We start from the raw sequence: 17,825 nt of genomic DNA on the forward strand, positions 1-17,825 counted from the left end.
GTTGCCATTATTCAAGCCTGTGAGTTGAGTAAGGGACTGGCTGTCAATATCTATACTACCAGTCAGTATGCCTTCGGAGTCGCCCATAATTTTGGACGGCTCTGGGCAGAGAGCGGGTTTCTCACTTCCCATAGGATGAGGATCTAGCACGGCCCTCATACACATAGGCTCTTGTCGGCGTTGACACTCCCAAGGAAATTAGCGATAGTTAAGTGTAGCGCACACCAGAAAATTACTGATGATGTAGGTAAGGGGAACGCCTTTGCAGACCAGACAGCTAAGAAGATAGCCCCAACGAAGATTAAAAGGATGTTTATAGAAGGTCTCGTTAGGTGGGGGCCCGAGGTCACCATGTTTGAGGATACGCTGGAAAATGTCAAGGAGATACAGTGAGGCAACTATTGAGGAATTAGCGATATGGCAAGAAAGCACAGCACGTTTGGATGAGGATGGGTGTTGGACTGATAAGTCAGGGAAACAGAGATGGATGTTACCAGACGCATATGTCCTCCACGTAGTCACCATGGCGCATGGGCCAGCTCATATTAGTGCTAAAGGTATTTGCACGTTGTTAGGCCCTGTATGGCAAAATGCTAACATCCCGAAAACAGCTGCTCATTTTATTAAATATTGTATGGTGTTTATGCTGCAAAATCCAGGAAAGGGTACCCCTACCTCACCAGGTAATTTGAACCTCCCACCTTCCCTTTTGAGGTCCTCCAGCTCGATTATATAGAGATGGACCGAGTCAACAATCTGAAGTATGTGTTAGTGGTCGTGCATTCAGTAAATGGGTTAAGGCTTATCCCCACCAAAGAAAATACAGTCATAGGGACTGCAAAAGTACTCCTGAAGGAGTTCTTTCCTCGTTTCGGCTTGCCCTGTTAGATTTGGAGTGAAAACGGAAGTCACGTCAACGCGAAGGTTAGCCAGTTAATATGTGAGGGACTGCATATCAGACAAAGGTTTCATGCTGCGAATCACCCCCAGTCTTGAGAAGTACAACGGTACTCTCAAACTGAAATTAGCAAAGATTCAGGAGAGCACAGGGTTGCAGTGGCCAGATGCTTTACCATTTGCCCTTTTGTCCACAAGAACGGCAGCCGATTCTAGAATAGGACTGTCACCCTACGAGGTCATGTTTGGGTGCCCGTAAAATGTGTTGGGGCATCCCGCGGCCTCATCGGTTCTCAGAAATTGAATATCCTCTATTGGTGGACTATTTGTATGAGTTAACTAAAAGTCTGCATTCTATTCACCAACAGATCCAGGACTGCCTCCCACTAGTACCCGAGGGGCCAGGCCATGACATTCGGCCTGGGGACTATGTGTTAGTCTGAACCTTCCAGAGAAAGAATAGTCTGGAGCAGAAGTGGAAGGGGTCGGTCCAGGTGCTCCTTGCAACACACACTGCCATCAAGTTTATCAGCCGAATTAACTGGATACACTGCCAGCATTGATGCAGAATGCCTTTTCCCTTGCCCTACGATCAGTGGGTCAACAACGGGATTCAGGACTCAGAATGGGAACACGTCCCACGTTTCATCCTTTTTTCGGATGCCAGGCTTACGTGGACTTAAACTGAGACTGAGAATGATGAGGCACTGACTGAGGAAGTACCCCCGGAGATTAAGGCAATTCCAGACCCCCTACTACTGGCCCCTCTGTGTCTGAACCAGTCTTTACTGATCCCTCTGTGCCTGGAGTAGCTAGATACAATTTGCACCCTCGACGGAGGAGCAGTGCACCAAAGGAAAAGTCATATCAGTAGGGATGAACTACGCATGTCAGGGCATACCTTGCCTACGGTACCAACAGACTAGGGAGAGGTGAAATTGGTGCATTGTTCGGCCATTGGACAGGATTGATTGAGCGTGCTTCCCTGGAGGGAGGTACGGTATCTTGGGATTTTTTCAAGAGCAAGGATCGAACAGCTCCACCGCCGGTGATCAAAAGCGCCAACGTTGATGAACAATAGGAGTCTGACAGTGAGGCTCTAACGAACCCTTGGAACTCTTGTCTTTTGCTATTAATCTTATTGCATCCCTTTTCTCTGGTTACAAAAAGTATCCGTTTGGTCGGCCCATTACGGAGGAGGAACAGCCTTTGCACCTCTGCGCCCAGAGCAGGGTTGGTCCACAAAAAGTAAAATAGTATTCACATCCATAGTTGCTATTGCATTGATATTTGTGTTAGGGATATCTTGTTTTTTGGAAGATAAGTATCCTGCACGTTCTTTGATTGGGACAACACCCGTTCCCACTGAACACGTTTGTTACTTTGGCCCCTCACAAAGGAGAACATCGAAAAACATACACAATGTATTTTTACAAATGTTGCCTCAGGCCAATGATACTTCCAGTGCTACTAATTGTTGGATCTGTAGGTTACTCCCTTGAGTTATGCATAAAAGTGATATTTTATTGTCAATGCCATTAGCCTATCTCGGATGTTGAGAGGGGTGCTTTGACCCGTTTACCATGGTGATTTATCACTTTCTATCCTCTGCCATAAATATGGCATCTGTTGACTCTCGCACTGTGAAATAGTATATACGTTTCCATCAAGGGTTTACTCCTGCGGGGTTGGGAGAACAAGGAACCCCTGGTACATTATCCCCAGCAGCTTGCATGAATGTATATGAGCAGGTAAAGAATGCAACATGGCTTTGAAATGAAATGTGAGATTTCCACGGGTTCAATGCTACTGAATATTTCAGATCTTTCCAAACACGCAATATTACCACAGATAAAGAGATGCCAGTACCAGTAACAGTTGGTTTCTGTGTTCGGGGAATAGGGAAGGCGAAAGTAGGGGAGCGTATTTGCAATTACACATATACATGGAGTACGATTAGTAGCCCTCCTTTGCTCCCACCATATAAAGTCTATTTTGTTTGTGAACCCCAAACTTACTTTTGGCTTCCTAGGGGGGAGGTCAGGTATATGCTATCTCTCTTTCCTTCTTCCCCCAGTGTATATAGGACCGTCCAATTACCATAAGGACCACCGATTGCAGCGTAGGAGTGCATACCTGCCCCAAGTTAGAAGGGTTATTAATACAGAAGACATAGTTGTTCAGACAGATACCACTTTGCAACAGTTCAAAGATGCCATGAAAGGTACCGTACCCTTTTGAGACTCCATGTCCAACAGCCTTAATATTCGTCGGCTCACAAGAGTTGTAGAAGGGGTCATTAATACGACAGCAGGGATTCTGAGGAATATAACAGCTGAGCTCCAGGCTACGAGGCTTGTTGCTTTACAAAACATGATGGTGTTAGACATCATCCTTGCTGACCGAGGAGGGGCCTGTCGTGTCATAGGCAGTAGCTGTTGTGTATACATTCCAGACCACGCCCCTAACATGTATGCTGTCATACAAAAGTTGCATAGGCTTTCATCCGATATACACCAAGAGAATGGTACCTGGACACTCTCCGGATGGTTCTGGGGCATATTTGCATCCTGGGGTTGGAAGATCCTTGCTTTTCTAACGGTAGTCGCTCGTATTTTCCTCACCTGTTGCCTCTATATACAATGTCTCCCAGCCTGCTGCACTTACTGTATCACACTCCTTACTCCAAAGCTTAAGGCACCCATCTCCGATACTAATGCTGTGATTATAGCTCAGAAAGAGATAGATAGCTTTGTGCAGATAGACAAGGGTATATTTGAAGACTCCTCTTCCTTTGAACTTTGAAGTTTATTTTTTGTGCACATGCTATGCTGCATTCTACATTCTCTCACCTTAAAATTGTTAGCTTCTGCTAAAAGGAGGGTCTGTGGAAATATAAATGTCATGCATTCATTCTGCTAGTACATTGCTCTGTGTAAAGTTAGCATTTGCGGCACCATTTTAAGTTGAGTCGCCATTTTGAGCCATGATTGAAACTAATTTCTGTCTCACTTTGTCTGCCTCAACGGGAAGCAGCTGTGATATTCTCTTTTCGTATTTCTCCAAGGTTGAGCTTTGCTGTACTAATGAATAGACTGTTTTCGCCATTGCATACCTTTCACGCTAAATAGGCCTGCTCCCACCCTTAGAGCGGAAGGTGCAGGCTGAGTGACCTTGGCTCTGAGATAACATGTACCCGGTGCCGGGATTCCACCTCATCCTTCTGTATCTCCATTGTTCACAAGCTACCAACTGGAAATTTCCAGCTTGGACGTGTCTTTAGTGATCCTGAAATTGTACATTATACGTTGTCATGTTGGTAGAAGTCAGTGCCTCTGCAGCAAGGAGGCTGGTCAGACTGGACTCCACTTGAGTGTGCTTTCAATAAATATCTTTGGTTTTTATTCTCTACTGTCTGATCGACTCTTCATTTGTGAGGAAGGCTGAGAGGTGGTCGCAAGTGACTCGGGTGACCCTAACCAGGTCACTTCCTTCAAGGCAAGTCCAGAGTATGTGGATAAAAGAGCCTGCCTGCCGAGTGGAGCATCTCCTTTTCATTCTATGAAGGAGTGTTTTGGAATAGTACGACCTGCATAGCGTGTGAATTTGGTTCAATCGGAACCCTGATCTAATTGAAATGACTTGTGGGCTTTGCAGGGCCTACTCCCATTCGTCATAATCTAGTTCTCTCACATCTGCTACCCAGAGTTTGCAAAGCTTCAGGAGTGTTGTTCATTATCTTTTTGCATGCAAGTGATATCACTTTTACAGGCTTAGGGTCTAGGAGGAGGTGATTTTCCAACAGCGCCGTCTCCGCTAGTTGCATACCATCCACCATGTGGACCCAAGGGCATGCACCTCCTGCATATACCGAAACCTCTCCTAGACTGCCAGTTTGTATTCACTCTGGTGCACCTTTAATGTCACCAATGTGGAGCATTTCTATAAATCTCCCAGATACTCTATGCCTATCAGGCCCCACTTGGAAAAACCCTGCATTGAGCCAACCTCCCTCAACATGTCACTGTCTCAGACGGCGGATCCGTTCCGTCAGCCTCCGAGCCCAGCCCAGAAGTTTCGTGGTCTCCGTCAACACTTCCACAACCGTCTGCATGCGAGTTGGCAACGTGCACTCTCGTCCGGTAAACAACCTTTACAACGCAACTTTTACAACGTAAACCATTACAACGCATTGCGCTGGGGGGCGCTCTAGGATAGGGAATAGGTTTAATGTACTATCCAACACCTTCCCTACTATCCACGGGGACTGGAGTTGGAATAGTAAATTAAACAATTCACTATCCAGCGCCTAAAAGCACTATGCGTTGTAAAGGTATTCATTGTAAATACCGCGTTGTAAAGGCATGCGATGTAAAAGCATGCGTTGTAATGTCATACATCCCTCTCGCCCACATTTCGAAAGTATCACTGGATCGCCCCAGGGTCCCATTGCCTCTCTAGCCATTTGAAGTGCCAGCTCACTTCAGTCTGCAAAGGCCCTGTCATTTACAACCACAAGTCCAATAGTATTTGAAGATATCCGGGACTGCAAGACCCCCATCATAAACCCCTCTTTGCAAGAGTATGAGCACCCGGACTTCATGGTCTATTTCAGGGAAGAAATCTCTGGGAACCCGGAATGGTGTATTTTGAAGTACATATAAAAAATGGGAAGCACCATCATCTTATACAGGGCAGCCCTACCCATTTGAGAAAGCGGCATTGTTCTCCAGTGACAGACATCTCGAAATCGATCGAGCAACACATAGAAGTTCCTTTGCAGGAATTCCACAGGATTTCGGGTGAAGTAAAGGACAAGTTACTTACCTTCGGTAACGCTTTTTCTGGTAGATACAATATCTGCCTGTGGATTCCTCATTCCTCATTCCGAATGTTGCCGACGCAAGGGGATATTCACAAGGTGAGGAATCCACACGGCAGATGTATCTATCAGAATGCCCAGATACAAAACGTCCTCTATTGTCACTGGTATACAGCAGCTATGGGGTAGACCCAGTAACCCACCCGCCAAGGGATAGACACATCACTTGCTCCAGTTGATACAATAGTCGGTGTGGTCCCAGAATATCTGGAAGATCTGCAGCACTTTGTCCATTGACAGGGTGGGTCAAGATGGATAGAACACTACATCAAAGGCATACAGTGATTTCCGCTCTTCTCACTCCCGAGTGCTGCCCACTTCCTGTATCAATAAATCCTGGCAGACCCACACCAGTGGCTCAAGTGCCAACACAAGGATCTTTGGGGACAGCGGGCAACCTTGAATTGTGCCCTTCTGCAAGGTGAAAGCTTGTGACAGCCTGTATTAACCCATACTTTCGCAATCAGTCCCTAGTATAGGAGTCTCTCCCAACTACAAAATTTGGGGCTGAATCCTAAGTGGCTGAAGATTACAAATATATAATTCCATTCCAAACTGTCAAGTGCCATTCTGGCATCCAAGGACAGTACCACTGCCAGCTCAGAGGGTTTGCCGTGCATCGTGTGCAGCACTCCATAGAGCTTCAGGTTGATTCTGGGCCCTCTGTGTGGCATAAAGCCTGACTGATCCAGATGAATCATAGTAGTAATCACCTTACTGGGGCCAGTTGCCAGCACTTTTGCTAGTATTTTAGCTCCTACGTTCAGCAGGAATATAGGCCTGTAAGAAGCACAATTCGCAGGTGGCTTATTTGTTTTGGGATCACTACAATATTTACGATTCGCTGACCCTCTGGTAAGTGACCCTGCTCAAAAGCACCCTGAAACATTGGAAACATGTGCGCGGACAGTCAGGTGGCCATGCCTTTATAGAGCTCCACTGGTAGCCCGTTCGGACCTGCTGCCTTCCCGGATTGCAGATCTCAAATTGCTTTTACTATTTAAACAGACATTAGGTCCCTGTCTAAGGCTTTGAAGCTGAAAATCTTTGAGGAAATCAATGCAGTGCTCATTGGTCATGGTAGTTGTAGAGGTATAGACACCTTCATAGCAGGCGGCAAAGTCTTCTGCAATTTTGGAGTTACTATTTCTGAACTCACCTATCTGGTCCACGATCTCCAAAACCCAGTTCTGACCCCGGTCTTGTCCCTCCATTCACACCAGTAATTTGCCCGTCTTATTGCCCACATCTTAGAGTCAACGTTGGGTGGCTAGAGCATGGGGCAAGCTCCATTCTCTGCCATTTCTCACAATTCTTACAGTTAAAGATGGAGTTGCTGTTTGGGATGGCGTCTTTCCCAGTAAGGAGACGGGAGTACAACCCTCAATTTCTATCTAGAGTTTCAGAAAGCTGGCTTGTTGTTCCTTCTTTTTTCCTCCTATAATGTTAAGTTTCTGACTAGTCAGGACTGTCCAGAACATCTCCCACAAGACACCGGCGAAGTCTACCCTGGCCTACTTCTTCTAAAAGTATCGGTCTGCCACCTCACCAAGCTGCCACCTTAGGGCATTATCCTTTAGGCACCAGGGATCTATTCACATGATTGCCACACCGCCTCTCACCTGGCCGCATACTGTGACCCCTTACCGGAGAGTGGTCGGATATATGTCCAATGTCCTATATGTTGCACTCTGAAAAATGTTAGAATGTAATTGTTAAGTAAACATATAATCGAGGTGGGAGAAGCTATCATGTACTGCGAGAAGTAGGTGCATTGACACACCAGTTGCTTGTGTTCGTGCCACAGGTCCACCAACCCCAGTGCCTCAACAAATGCTGGCAAAGGCCTGGGCGCACCAGTGAGCTTTGCTTGGGGTTGCCTTATTGACCCTGTGGTCAGCCACTGGGTTCATGTCCCCACCCAGGATAAGAATACCTGGAAGCTTGTCTAGTACTAGGGGACTGACATCAGGACAAGTCATGGTATGAGGCTGTGGTGGGATGTATACTGAGCAAATGTTTAGGGTGGGACCCTCCTAGCTACCTGATTGAGCTAAAAATCTGTCTGACGGATTGCACCACGTACCCTGTGGAAGAAAGGTACAGACTTTTTAATCAGAAGCCCAGTACCCAATCCAACTTGTAGCCAGCAGGTGCCAACAGGGTGTAGCCAAATCTATCTAATGCCTTGTAGTAGTTCCCCTTGAGGTGTTTTTCCTGCAGGATTGCTACGTCAGGATTGCTCTTCAAATACAGCAGTATCCTCTTGATTCTACTCCCCACCCATTCACGTTCCAGGATAATGTGTTTAGGGTCTTCTCATGTGGTGTGTCTATTGGCCTAGGAGAATAATGCTGGTGTGAGAGGGATTTCATGCTGTATCTGGTAAGGATTTGGGACAGGCCACCAGCCCCAGCCTACAACCTCCTCCGCCCTTCCCGTGTGCGAGTGCACAAAAGGAACATTCGAAAAGAAACATTTGAAAACATAATAACACATTTGCCCCATAACAACCCACCTTCCCTCTCCCAGCTAGCCTGCAAAGCAAGCATAGAACTCCCCAATATGCAGAGTGATTGTCGCCTCAACATTACTGTAGTCAACGCACCGGTGTGGCTAAACCGGACTTTCAAAAATAAACTGGTAATTTTGTATCATCCCATTTATTACAGTGAGTTATCAATGCCTTTTCTACTTAGGTAACAGCAATCCGGGCCTCTCAAGCACCCACCCCAAGAGATCATACAGGAGAACAGAACATGAGGCCTGTACAATCTGTGTCCGACAAGGAAGCCGGCATATGGGCTGTCTGAAGCCTGAAAGCTGCCACGGTCCCCCACGTCACAGGCACCCGTTGGTAAGTGAGACACCCAGTCAGTATCTGTTAGTAGTGTTGTAAACTTCCTGATCACACTAAGTATCGGCATGGTCTGGTCGGTGAGCACTCGGCTTATCCCACCAGCGCCCACCACAGGCACTGATGTGTCTCTGTCGCCCAGCCAACCCTCTAGCCACTCCCAGGCATCCTCAGGCATATTAAAGCGACAAGATTTGCCTTCATCAATCACTCAGAGCCTGGCCAGGAATAACATCATGTACTTCAGTTCCTTGGTCCTCAACACCTTCATTACTTCGACAAAAGCGCTTCTTTGCCTCTGTACTTGCAATGTGAAGTCCCGGAAAAACCATAGGATGGCATTTTCATCTTTCACATAACCATGTATGCAGGCAGCATGCAGGATGGCTTTGCGGTCTCTGTGGTTGAACACTCTTGCAATAACTGTCCTGGGGAGATGCCGGGTTTCGGCAGCGGGCCTGACGACCTACGTGCCTTTTAACTTGTAAAGAAGTTCGAGAGCCGTTTTGGATGGAGTGTTTAGGTAATAAAGTCTTCTAGGAAAAGTTCAATACTGGGCCCCTTTGCCTTCTTGGGGACCTCCACCGCTCATATGTTGTTCCTCCTAGCTTTCCCTTCTTGATCGTCAAGTTTAGCAGCCATTGGCGCATTTTCCTTTTTGAGGTGTTGCATTTGTTCTTCAAGTTTATTTTACTTTGTAGAGAAGTGATAATGGTTTTCAGCACTGCCACTTTCTCAGTCATTTTTGGTACAGTCCACCCTTAAAAGGGTGACATCAACTATAACCACATCTAATTTTGGGCTCAATGGTTCCCTTTAGATCTTTTATCACTGCTATTATTTCCCTCAGGGAGGACTCCTGGCTTGGTGACGTCTCCATTGGCAGCGGGGCATCCATGCCCCCTTTGGACCCCACCCCAGGGCCGGCTGCGGCCAGGATAACCACATATTTATCCATTTTGTTCAGTCGGGTTGGCGGAGGACCTCGACCACCCAACATGAACACTACTCCCATCCACCCAGCCGCGGTCGCCTCCAGTCCCAGTGACTAGTCGCTCACCCAATGTCTGTGGGCTCACCTCCAGTAATATTCTGTAGAGCAGCAGCCAGCAAGGAAATCAGCATAGGTAAGTGCAGAGAAGGTACACAAGTCCTCCCTCTGGGACAGGACCAGGACAGCAGCCTCCAATTGCCATAACATAGCAGTGAGGAAGCAAGTAGCCACACTCCTCACTTCTCTAAGCAGGTCTACCAAAGAGATACTCAAGCAGAGTCGCAAGGCAGGGCCAACTAATAACCAGCAACAGCAAAGAATTTAGTCTCAACCACTTCATATTGAAGGCAGACTGTCTGCAGTTTTCAGGCCCTCCTTTGAGTGTTTATATTAGTGCCCTTGACATGCAGGAACTCCGTCGACCCCGCTGAAGTCTTCAGAGTTGCGACCTGCTTCTTGGGCCCTGCACTTTATCCATAATAGCCTCAGCTCCCCAATGGATCCTCTGGGTCCTGCGCCCGCTCCTCAGCTCGGGGGGGGGGGGGGGGGGGGCGTCACTGCCTCACGATGTCAATGGGTGTCATGGGCCGGCTCATTGCGGCGGCAACCCTCAAGACATGGGCCTGACTCTGCACTGAAGGCCGCTCCTCATCCACGCGCACCTCTAAAAAGTCCCGCTAGGCACTGCAGGCTCCCTGCTCATCTCCCTCACTCATTTGTTCTCAGTAATGAGGCATGTACAGATGTGTGGATGGATGGGGACATATTTATTAGTGGAGGTGGTGCAGACTCAAATTGCGACCATCTTGAACAGCATTCAGCCACACCCCTAGTGTTCATTATTTGTAATCAAAAGGCACACCTACCACCTAGATTAAGATTACTAAATGACTCCAGGTAAACGAGGGACGCAGTGCTTGTCATGCACTCCCCTGGTCCCAATCACAGACACAACACTGGAGCCAATGTTGTACCTCCTATTGCTCCTAAGGGCCACCCTAGATCAAGGGACCAAGCTCTTCAGATCATGCAACCCCCCGGTGGAAGGGGCATTGGGATAAAAGATGAAGAGAGTCTTGTAGTATTGGATCTACTCCGTGCACTGTGCGACACTGGGTAACGAGATTTGTCACTTCTGAGACCTTCTGTGTTTACAAGGTAGATGTGCACTGGACCAGAACCACTAACCTAACAGGCTTCAATATGCCATGGCCATACTTTGACATCAGTAACATACACTTACAGGTTTCATCAGCAATACAGCGTGAGAGCAAAATAACCAAGATCATAGATTGGAGTTTCTGGCACTACCAGGAATAAACTTGAAATGCAGATTGGAGTTACTGGTACTCCCATGGGAAAAATTTGGACTACAGGTTGGAGTTTCTGGCACTCCCAAGGTTCATACTGATATCATATGCTTCTAATTGCTTTCTCTTGGCACTGCTGTTCATCAGAGAAACACAGTGCTAAACTTTTTTGTTCTGGCACAATCTGAGTTCAAGCACCAAGGTTGCAAGAAGGGTCCGGAGCATGAAAACACAAGAATCGCTGGAGGAAATCACAGAGAATGCATGGAAGAAAATTCTATAGTCTTTGAAGATTGCAATACTCGGTCCCGCTTACTACCATGGGAGCATTAATGCACACTAACCTGATATCAAGTACTTAACCTTGTTCTTCCACTTGTCTGAATTTCAAAGAAGATCTTGAGGCTTTGACTCAGACAGTCGCATGGGGAACAGGAATAGCTGTGCTAGAGGAGGGAGCTAGAACCACAGGTTCAACTTGGATTTGAAGAAAACTAGAGTGCTTCATGGCTCTGGCTGGATTCTTCAGGTCAGTGGGAAGGGTGCAGGTTGATCTGCAGGGAGTGAAGCCAAGCCACAACTCTGAGTTGGGTGAGATTTATATACCCTCACGACGGCTAAACGAATGTAGCTAATTCGTGAGTGGCACATGGCAGTCTAGAAGGCTCTCAACAACCCTTAAAGGAAATACTTGTTAGCACACTTGCTGTGACATTACAGGAAGGGCAGGCGCAACTTGATGATTGGGTACAATTCACCAGGAAACAAAAGTATTATTTTTGCTCGAACTTGCATAATGGAAATCAACACTAAGGCTCTAGTAACTTCTGATATTGGTTTACGGGTTTCCTGGGGAAGCTTGCAGGACTCTAGCGCAATGGAATTATAGGTTTTGGGGGAAATCAATCATGGTATCGTACTGTGCTGTAAAATGCCACAGGGGGTAATACAATATGAGCCCTGCATGCAAGGCCCACTACACAGAGGGCGGTTGTGACAGTGCTCCTGTTTGGATTTTCATTTAACATTTCAAAATGCATTCTGTATGTTGTAGCCCTGGCTCATTTTAGCTTATCCAATTCAACTGACATGCCTAAACGCAATGGACTGAAGGAATGCGTTCTAGAAAACATGGAGTCATTGAAACCTTAAACTAGGTTTGACTGTAAACAACAAGGAAACACCACAAAAGGCTAGGTGTTTTTCAGTACCGAATCCACATACAGCAGAGACCTTGTGCTTAAAATTCTCAGGAATCCTTTGGAAAGGAGTTTTTTTTAACCAGACTGAGTTGCTATAGTGACCATGCTTTCGCGTTCCACTTAGCCATCTCCATCAATGGGAGAGTAATTTAATGTGATTATAGTAGGGTCTGGATGTCGCTTCATTGATTGAGCAATACAAACACTGAGCTCGCAGCAATGTTAGACACCGTTCATGGCTCGCGGCCTTTACTGTGCACCAACACACTCCATCATACAGCTAAGTGTTTCACTGAGAGGTGGGCTGTAGCACAATAAGCCATCCAGAAACTATTTAGATGTGATACTCACAGTAATCTACTAGACATCACAATCAACTGCTGGTGTATATTTATAATAAATGGAGGGCAATGGGTTACACTGAGTATATTTAGGGAGTAAAAATGTGAAAGTATGCCCTCAGACTTTGTATTCCACTTTGGTAATTCCACCCTCCAACAACAATAAGAAACAATGTTAAGCTAGCACCGATCATTCTGATGCAGGCTGGATTAGGGGAAATTGGTAGTTTTCTTTTTCTTCTAAAAAAAGGTCAGTGCCTCCCACAAACCGTTTGGACTAGGGTAGAATCAATGTGTGACAGGAATATCCGTCAAGCAGCTTAATGTGCCTCAGCCATGGCGGTCTGTATTTTGGTGCACTTGAACCATCATCTCTCTTACGAGGCCAGTAATCCTATCTGAATATTGCTACTGAAGAGCTTGTGGACGTGGAGGAAACCGGAGGCCGCTGGAGAGGAAAGTGTTTGGAATTTTAAAATGGAGTCATTAGTATTATTCCGATGTTTTTAAATGCTTCTCTATTGTCTTATTAATAATGACATTGCTGTTTATGTTGGTATTAGGTAATGGATGAAAGGAATTTGCAACATCTAGGAGTATGTACATCAGCTTTTGCTTTAGAGAGGGTGAGAAAACCAGGACAGTACACTTCTTCCCTTTACATTCAGAATGTGCATCATGCTGTAGTACATATGGGAGGTGAGAATGGTGCACTATTCCATTTTTTAGATTTTTCCTAAGCCAGTGTATCCACGGTCTCTGGTGAAACATTGTTTTCTAGTGGGCTTCGAGGCCACCCATTGTTTTCCGTGGGTTGACTCCATTGTCACTCATTTGCTTGCTTCTTAAAGGTCAACTGCTCCCTTTTTCTTTGTGTTTAAGCAGTCCACCAGAGTGCATCTTTTTCATCTGTTTCCTTTGTGTACATCTCTCCTTCTGAATGTCTCCTGCCCGCTGACACTATGTCGTCTATATTACCCCCAACGGCTGTTCCTCCACTGTTCATGTTGCCCCTTTGTCTCTCCTCACCTGCCATAAGAAAAAAGTATTGTGGCACAGGCAGATTCACAGCCCTTTTTCCTCACACCCTTAGGTGTCCGTATTACCCCTTCCAAAATCCTCCCTCTCTCCATGTTGTACCTTACCCTACCCTCCTGCCAGCAAAAAAAAAAAGCTCTATGCCCGGCCGTATCAGAGCGCCTTTTATTTTTTCTACTTTCAGCAGTGTTGCACAGCAGCCATACTGCTGTACAACAAGGATAAAGCCCTTTCTCCAACCAGCTGTGCTGCTATACATGTGTTTAAACCACTGACAAAGCCAATGCCTTGCGTAAACGAGACCTATTGACTTTGTCAAAGTCAAGATGTCTCCCTGTGAATGGAAGGGCTTTCAGGGTATAAATCTTGGAATTATATCAAGAGTGAACCCAATAACATTGTGCCGAGTTACGGTCCAAGCAGATAGAGTGAATTATTCCCCGGTCAGTCAGCATCTCATTCACTTCCACTCTACCAGAGATCTTGGCAGCTCTGCCTCAGAAGCTAAAGAAGATACAGCCATGCTAGGACCGCCCTTAGCCTTACCAAGGCCAGGGAATGGCAGGTCTCTTTTGCTGCTCCATCCATGTCCACACCAACGGGAGCAGGGAGCAAGGACGAGATCATAAAGCATGAAAAGCAGAGAAGAGATTATTTGAAATGAAATGTGAGTTTGTGGGGGCGATCTGAGGGTTTTGGGGGTGGGCCAAAATGTAGGTCTGCTGTGCGGGTAAGGGAGGATGGATTGGGGGGTATATGACGGTCCCCTGGCAGCTGCATAAGTTTGATAAGAGCAAAACAAGTAACTATTGGGGACTTTGTGAAGGGGAATCGATGGTAAATTAACGTCTGTTTGGCTAAAGTCTCTGTTGGGGTCTTCCTGAGTGATTTTGGGGGACAGGTGAGGGCTGGGGTGCATATATCATACTTGAGAAGTCAACAAGCGTGTGACTTTCTAGCGAGAATGTTTTTACACCAGCCTATATTATTCATTGCAGCAGTGAAAGAACATTCGGAATACCTTTTCCTGCGCCACGAAATCTGTACTTATAAACTATCACATTCAGCTAACGTTTTCAACTTTAAACAGAAGTTACAATATCCTCCACAAAGGAAAACATCAGCGTGGCCATAACACGAGGAACATTCTGGGCCTACGTTCATTGGCGGGAATGCCATCCATGTTGTATAAGCTCCAACGATTCCTCACCATCCCAGGCAGCCAATCCGTTCACAGGTCAAGTAGAGAGAGGCTGCGGTGCCAGCAGGCCCGGCTGTCATGATAATGCAATCAGCCCGGGCATGGGGAGATGCTTTCCCAGCAGCTGCCATTGTCGGTTAGCTTCGGCTGTTTGGACAAGCGCGAGAACGTGCGACGACGTACGAGCGCGCGCGCACTGGGCGCGTTTTCACCTGATAATCCCCGATGACAGCGCATGTGCGTGGTTCAAAGGGAGCTGAGAGGAGAGGGTAAGATCAGTCTTTCAAACATTTAGGCCGTTACAGCCACGGCATGTCTCCAGGCCGAAGAGCGGCTCCACCTGGGTCGGGTAATACCAAGCCTGGGCGAGCCAACACATGAACAGGGAGAGCCGCAGTCGAGCCAAGGGTCTGGCTCGGCTCTAAGAGCCAGTGCACGAGCCAGGCCCTGAAAATAGTGGACAACTAATTCATGGAATAAACATCATGTGAAAATAGGATAGTCTCTTTTAAAGAAAAAAGTGTGCTTTAAAATGCAGAAGACTTTTGCCTTAATACATCAGATTATTTCTGTTTATTTACATATTGAAAGGTGCTCGCATATGTGATAAGAAAGAAAAAGTAGACTCTGTAAAATAAAATATTTGCCTAGCATCACACATTTTGACCATGTAGGGTAGCCAGGATTGGTCTGAAGATGTAGATGGTTACTTCTTTCTCTCCTTTGAACACTAAAGGTCTGCACCTTGTTTTCTAGGCGCATGATGGTAGAGTGTGAGTGGCAGGTAGAAACCACAATTAAGCTTGGCTCGTTTTGGGCTTGAGAGTCCACAAGCAAATTGAGCTGAACCACAGCAGATCCCCTGGCTTGAGACTCAAACCTTATGTGGCTAGCAGATGAATATTAATACCACTGCGACAGGATCGCTTATGGAACCAAACAGTGCATGCCATTGGCAGTCTCTTTACCCAATCAAGATGCAAATTGTGGTATTGTGTGCAAATGAAAAGCACAGAACTGGTGCTAAAGCAATAGAGTGCTGTACAAGAGGGGGGGGGGGGGGGTGATACAAAAAAATGACAAATAAAAGCAGTTTCGTGGGAGCAGATAGAAGATGGGTTCTATCAAAATAATACCTTTTTGTTATATTAACTGAGGTACAGCTGCACATTTTTATAAGACATGGGGTCATTTTTCTTAGCCCCCCCATCTTTGGGTATGCCTCATGCAAAGATCTACGGGTAATTAGCAAGTCACAAGCCTGAATATCATTGGGGTTATTCAGCAATATCTCTCTAAGGTAGAGAAAATGAGTATCACTGAGCGGGGCAAAAGTGCTACAATATAACAAAATCAGAGGTAGCAAATTTTATGTATAATAATGTATAGATCAAAGGGTCTATCCCAGCAAATTCTGAAAGATATGGGCTCCATGGATAAAATACTATGGGTTGGAGCTGGGACCGGAGGAGACTTGATTGGGCTTGCTGCTGGGGTGATCGGGGAAGGGCCCTACTAGTTGTGCGGTATGATCCATTGTCAATAAATGTAGACAATCCAGACGTTACTTCGGATATATATATATATATATATATATATATATATATATATATATATATATATATATATATATGCAATGCTGGAATCTAACCTCATGCTCTCTTTCAGAGGAACTGTTGCTATATCTGTTGCATTATACCAACTGCTATTTCCCAGTACACACTTTGTATTGTGTATTCATGATTTCTTTGACTAAGTTTAAATTACAAAAAACAAATTAAAATATATATTTAAAAAAAATAATGTATAGATCACTGCTGCTTTATGTCCAATGCATAACAAAAATAAAGTGTATCTTATGCACATTCTCGATCTAAGTATGTTGTATTTACAAAACACACATTGCTAGTCTTTCAGCTGTGAAGCCCCCAACACAATTGTGCTCAATCTACAGTCAAAAGATGTAGTCAGCCCCTTTCCTTTCTCTTCACTCCCTTTCCTTTCTCTTCTCTCCCCTTCTTTACTAATCTCTTCTTATATAGGTCTATTCTCTTTCCTTCTTTCCTCTTGGCCTCCATCTAAATGGGGCCTCCTAAATTTGTTGAGATACAAGCAAAATGTCCTTCAGGATGATCCGTTCAATACTTGGTCTATCGTATTTAGCCATATGTCCTTATCCTTGTTCAGATGTACCAGCACATATAATTTTTCTCACGGTATTATTTGTTGTACTGAAATATTTAATAAAACATTTCTTGAAATTAAAAAGATGTAGTCAGCCCATCTAGACTGGAACATGAGCAATGCATGAGGCACACATTTCTCACCAGCATTCACTTCGACCAGCTGAGCTGTCTTCTCATCTAAAAACTGAAAAAGAAAGGAAGGCTGCCACAGATGAACGTGGAACAGACAGGCAGGAAGCACATCACATCCGAAGCATAGCTCTGCAGCACACTTGACCTACTTGTGATGGTGGGAGATGTTCATTGTTTTAGATTGAAGACGCAATCTAATTAGTTTGAAGATGGCCACCTACTTGAACTGTTTGTGTTCCGCTTATGGCAGAAGCGACACGTTTGTCAAAGTAGCAGTGTCACGCAGATAGAATTGTACCACGTCCAATGGCTAGAAAAACAAAGCGTAATGGACATAACGCTTCAAATAACCTCAGTCACTGGTAATTACTCAAAGCCGCATTACAGTTCATTGCTTTTTTGCCCACCGCATCACATCAGATAGAGACCAGCCATATGTAAATCAGTCTTGGTCCTTCTCCAGTAGAACAGTCCAGCCCAATCTGCCAGGCCAGATGCAAAGGTTATGCGAGCAGTTTTTCTGATGCACAGTGACCATGATGCTTTGCAGAAATAGTAAGAAAAAATAGTTTTAACATGGGATGGATCATGCAGTGGGGGCTTTAAAGAGCATGTAGTTCATATGAACATTTGGAGCTTGGATGAATTATATGGCCTACTATGCATTCATAAATCTATCACAAAGTGAAAACAATACAGCATCAGTAAGTTACGGAATTCTTTAATCCCTCACCAGTCTATTCAGGTTCTACAACTTAATTAATGTCAGATTGCCTTTCTTTGCA

At 45.5% G+C, this 17,825-nt stretch overlaps 1 protein-coding gene across 22 annotated transcripts in view; it reads right to left on the reverse strand.

Annotated features, from left to right (window-relative positions):
• The window catches only part of CELF2 (CUGBP Elav-like family member 2), a 1,322,506-nt gene that overhangs the window by 568,261 nt on the left and 736,420 nt on the right, over nucleotides 1-17,825 (reverse strand). For 9 of the 22 annotated variants that reach the window (XM_078676857.1, XM_078676789.1, XM_078676842.1 and 6 more), the window contains exon 1: nucleotides 14,732-14,859. The exons of the other annotated variants lie outside the window; for them this stretch is intronic. In XM_078676857.1, the coding sequence (XP_078532983.1) occupies nucleotides 14,732-14,853 (122 nt within the window). In that variant the 5' untranslated portion in view covers nucleotides 14,854-14,859. Of the gene's footprint in view, nucleotides 1-14,731; nucleotides 14,860-17,825 lie in introns of those variants that run through there. 22 annotated transcript variants of the gene reach the window in all.

The sequence above is a fragment of the Lissotriton helveticus genome, chromosome 1_1 (assembly GCF_964261635.1).
Source record: "Lissotriton helveticus chromosome 1_1, aLisHel1.1, whole genome shotgun sequence".
Taxonomy (NCBI): Eukaryota; Metazoa; Chordata; class Amphibia; order Caudata; family Salamandridae; genus Lissotriton; species Lissotriton helveticus.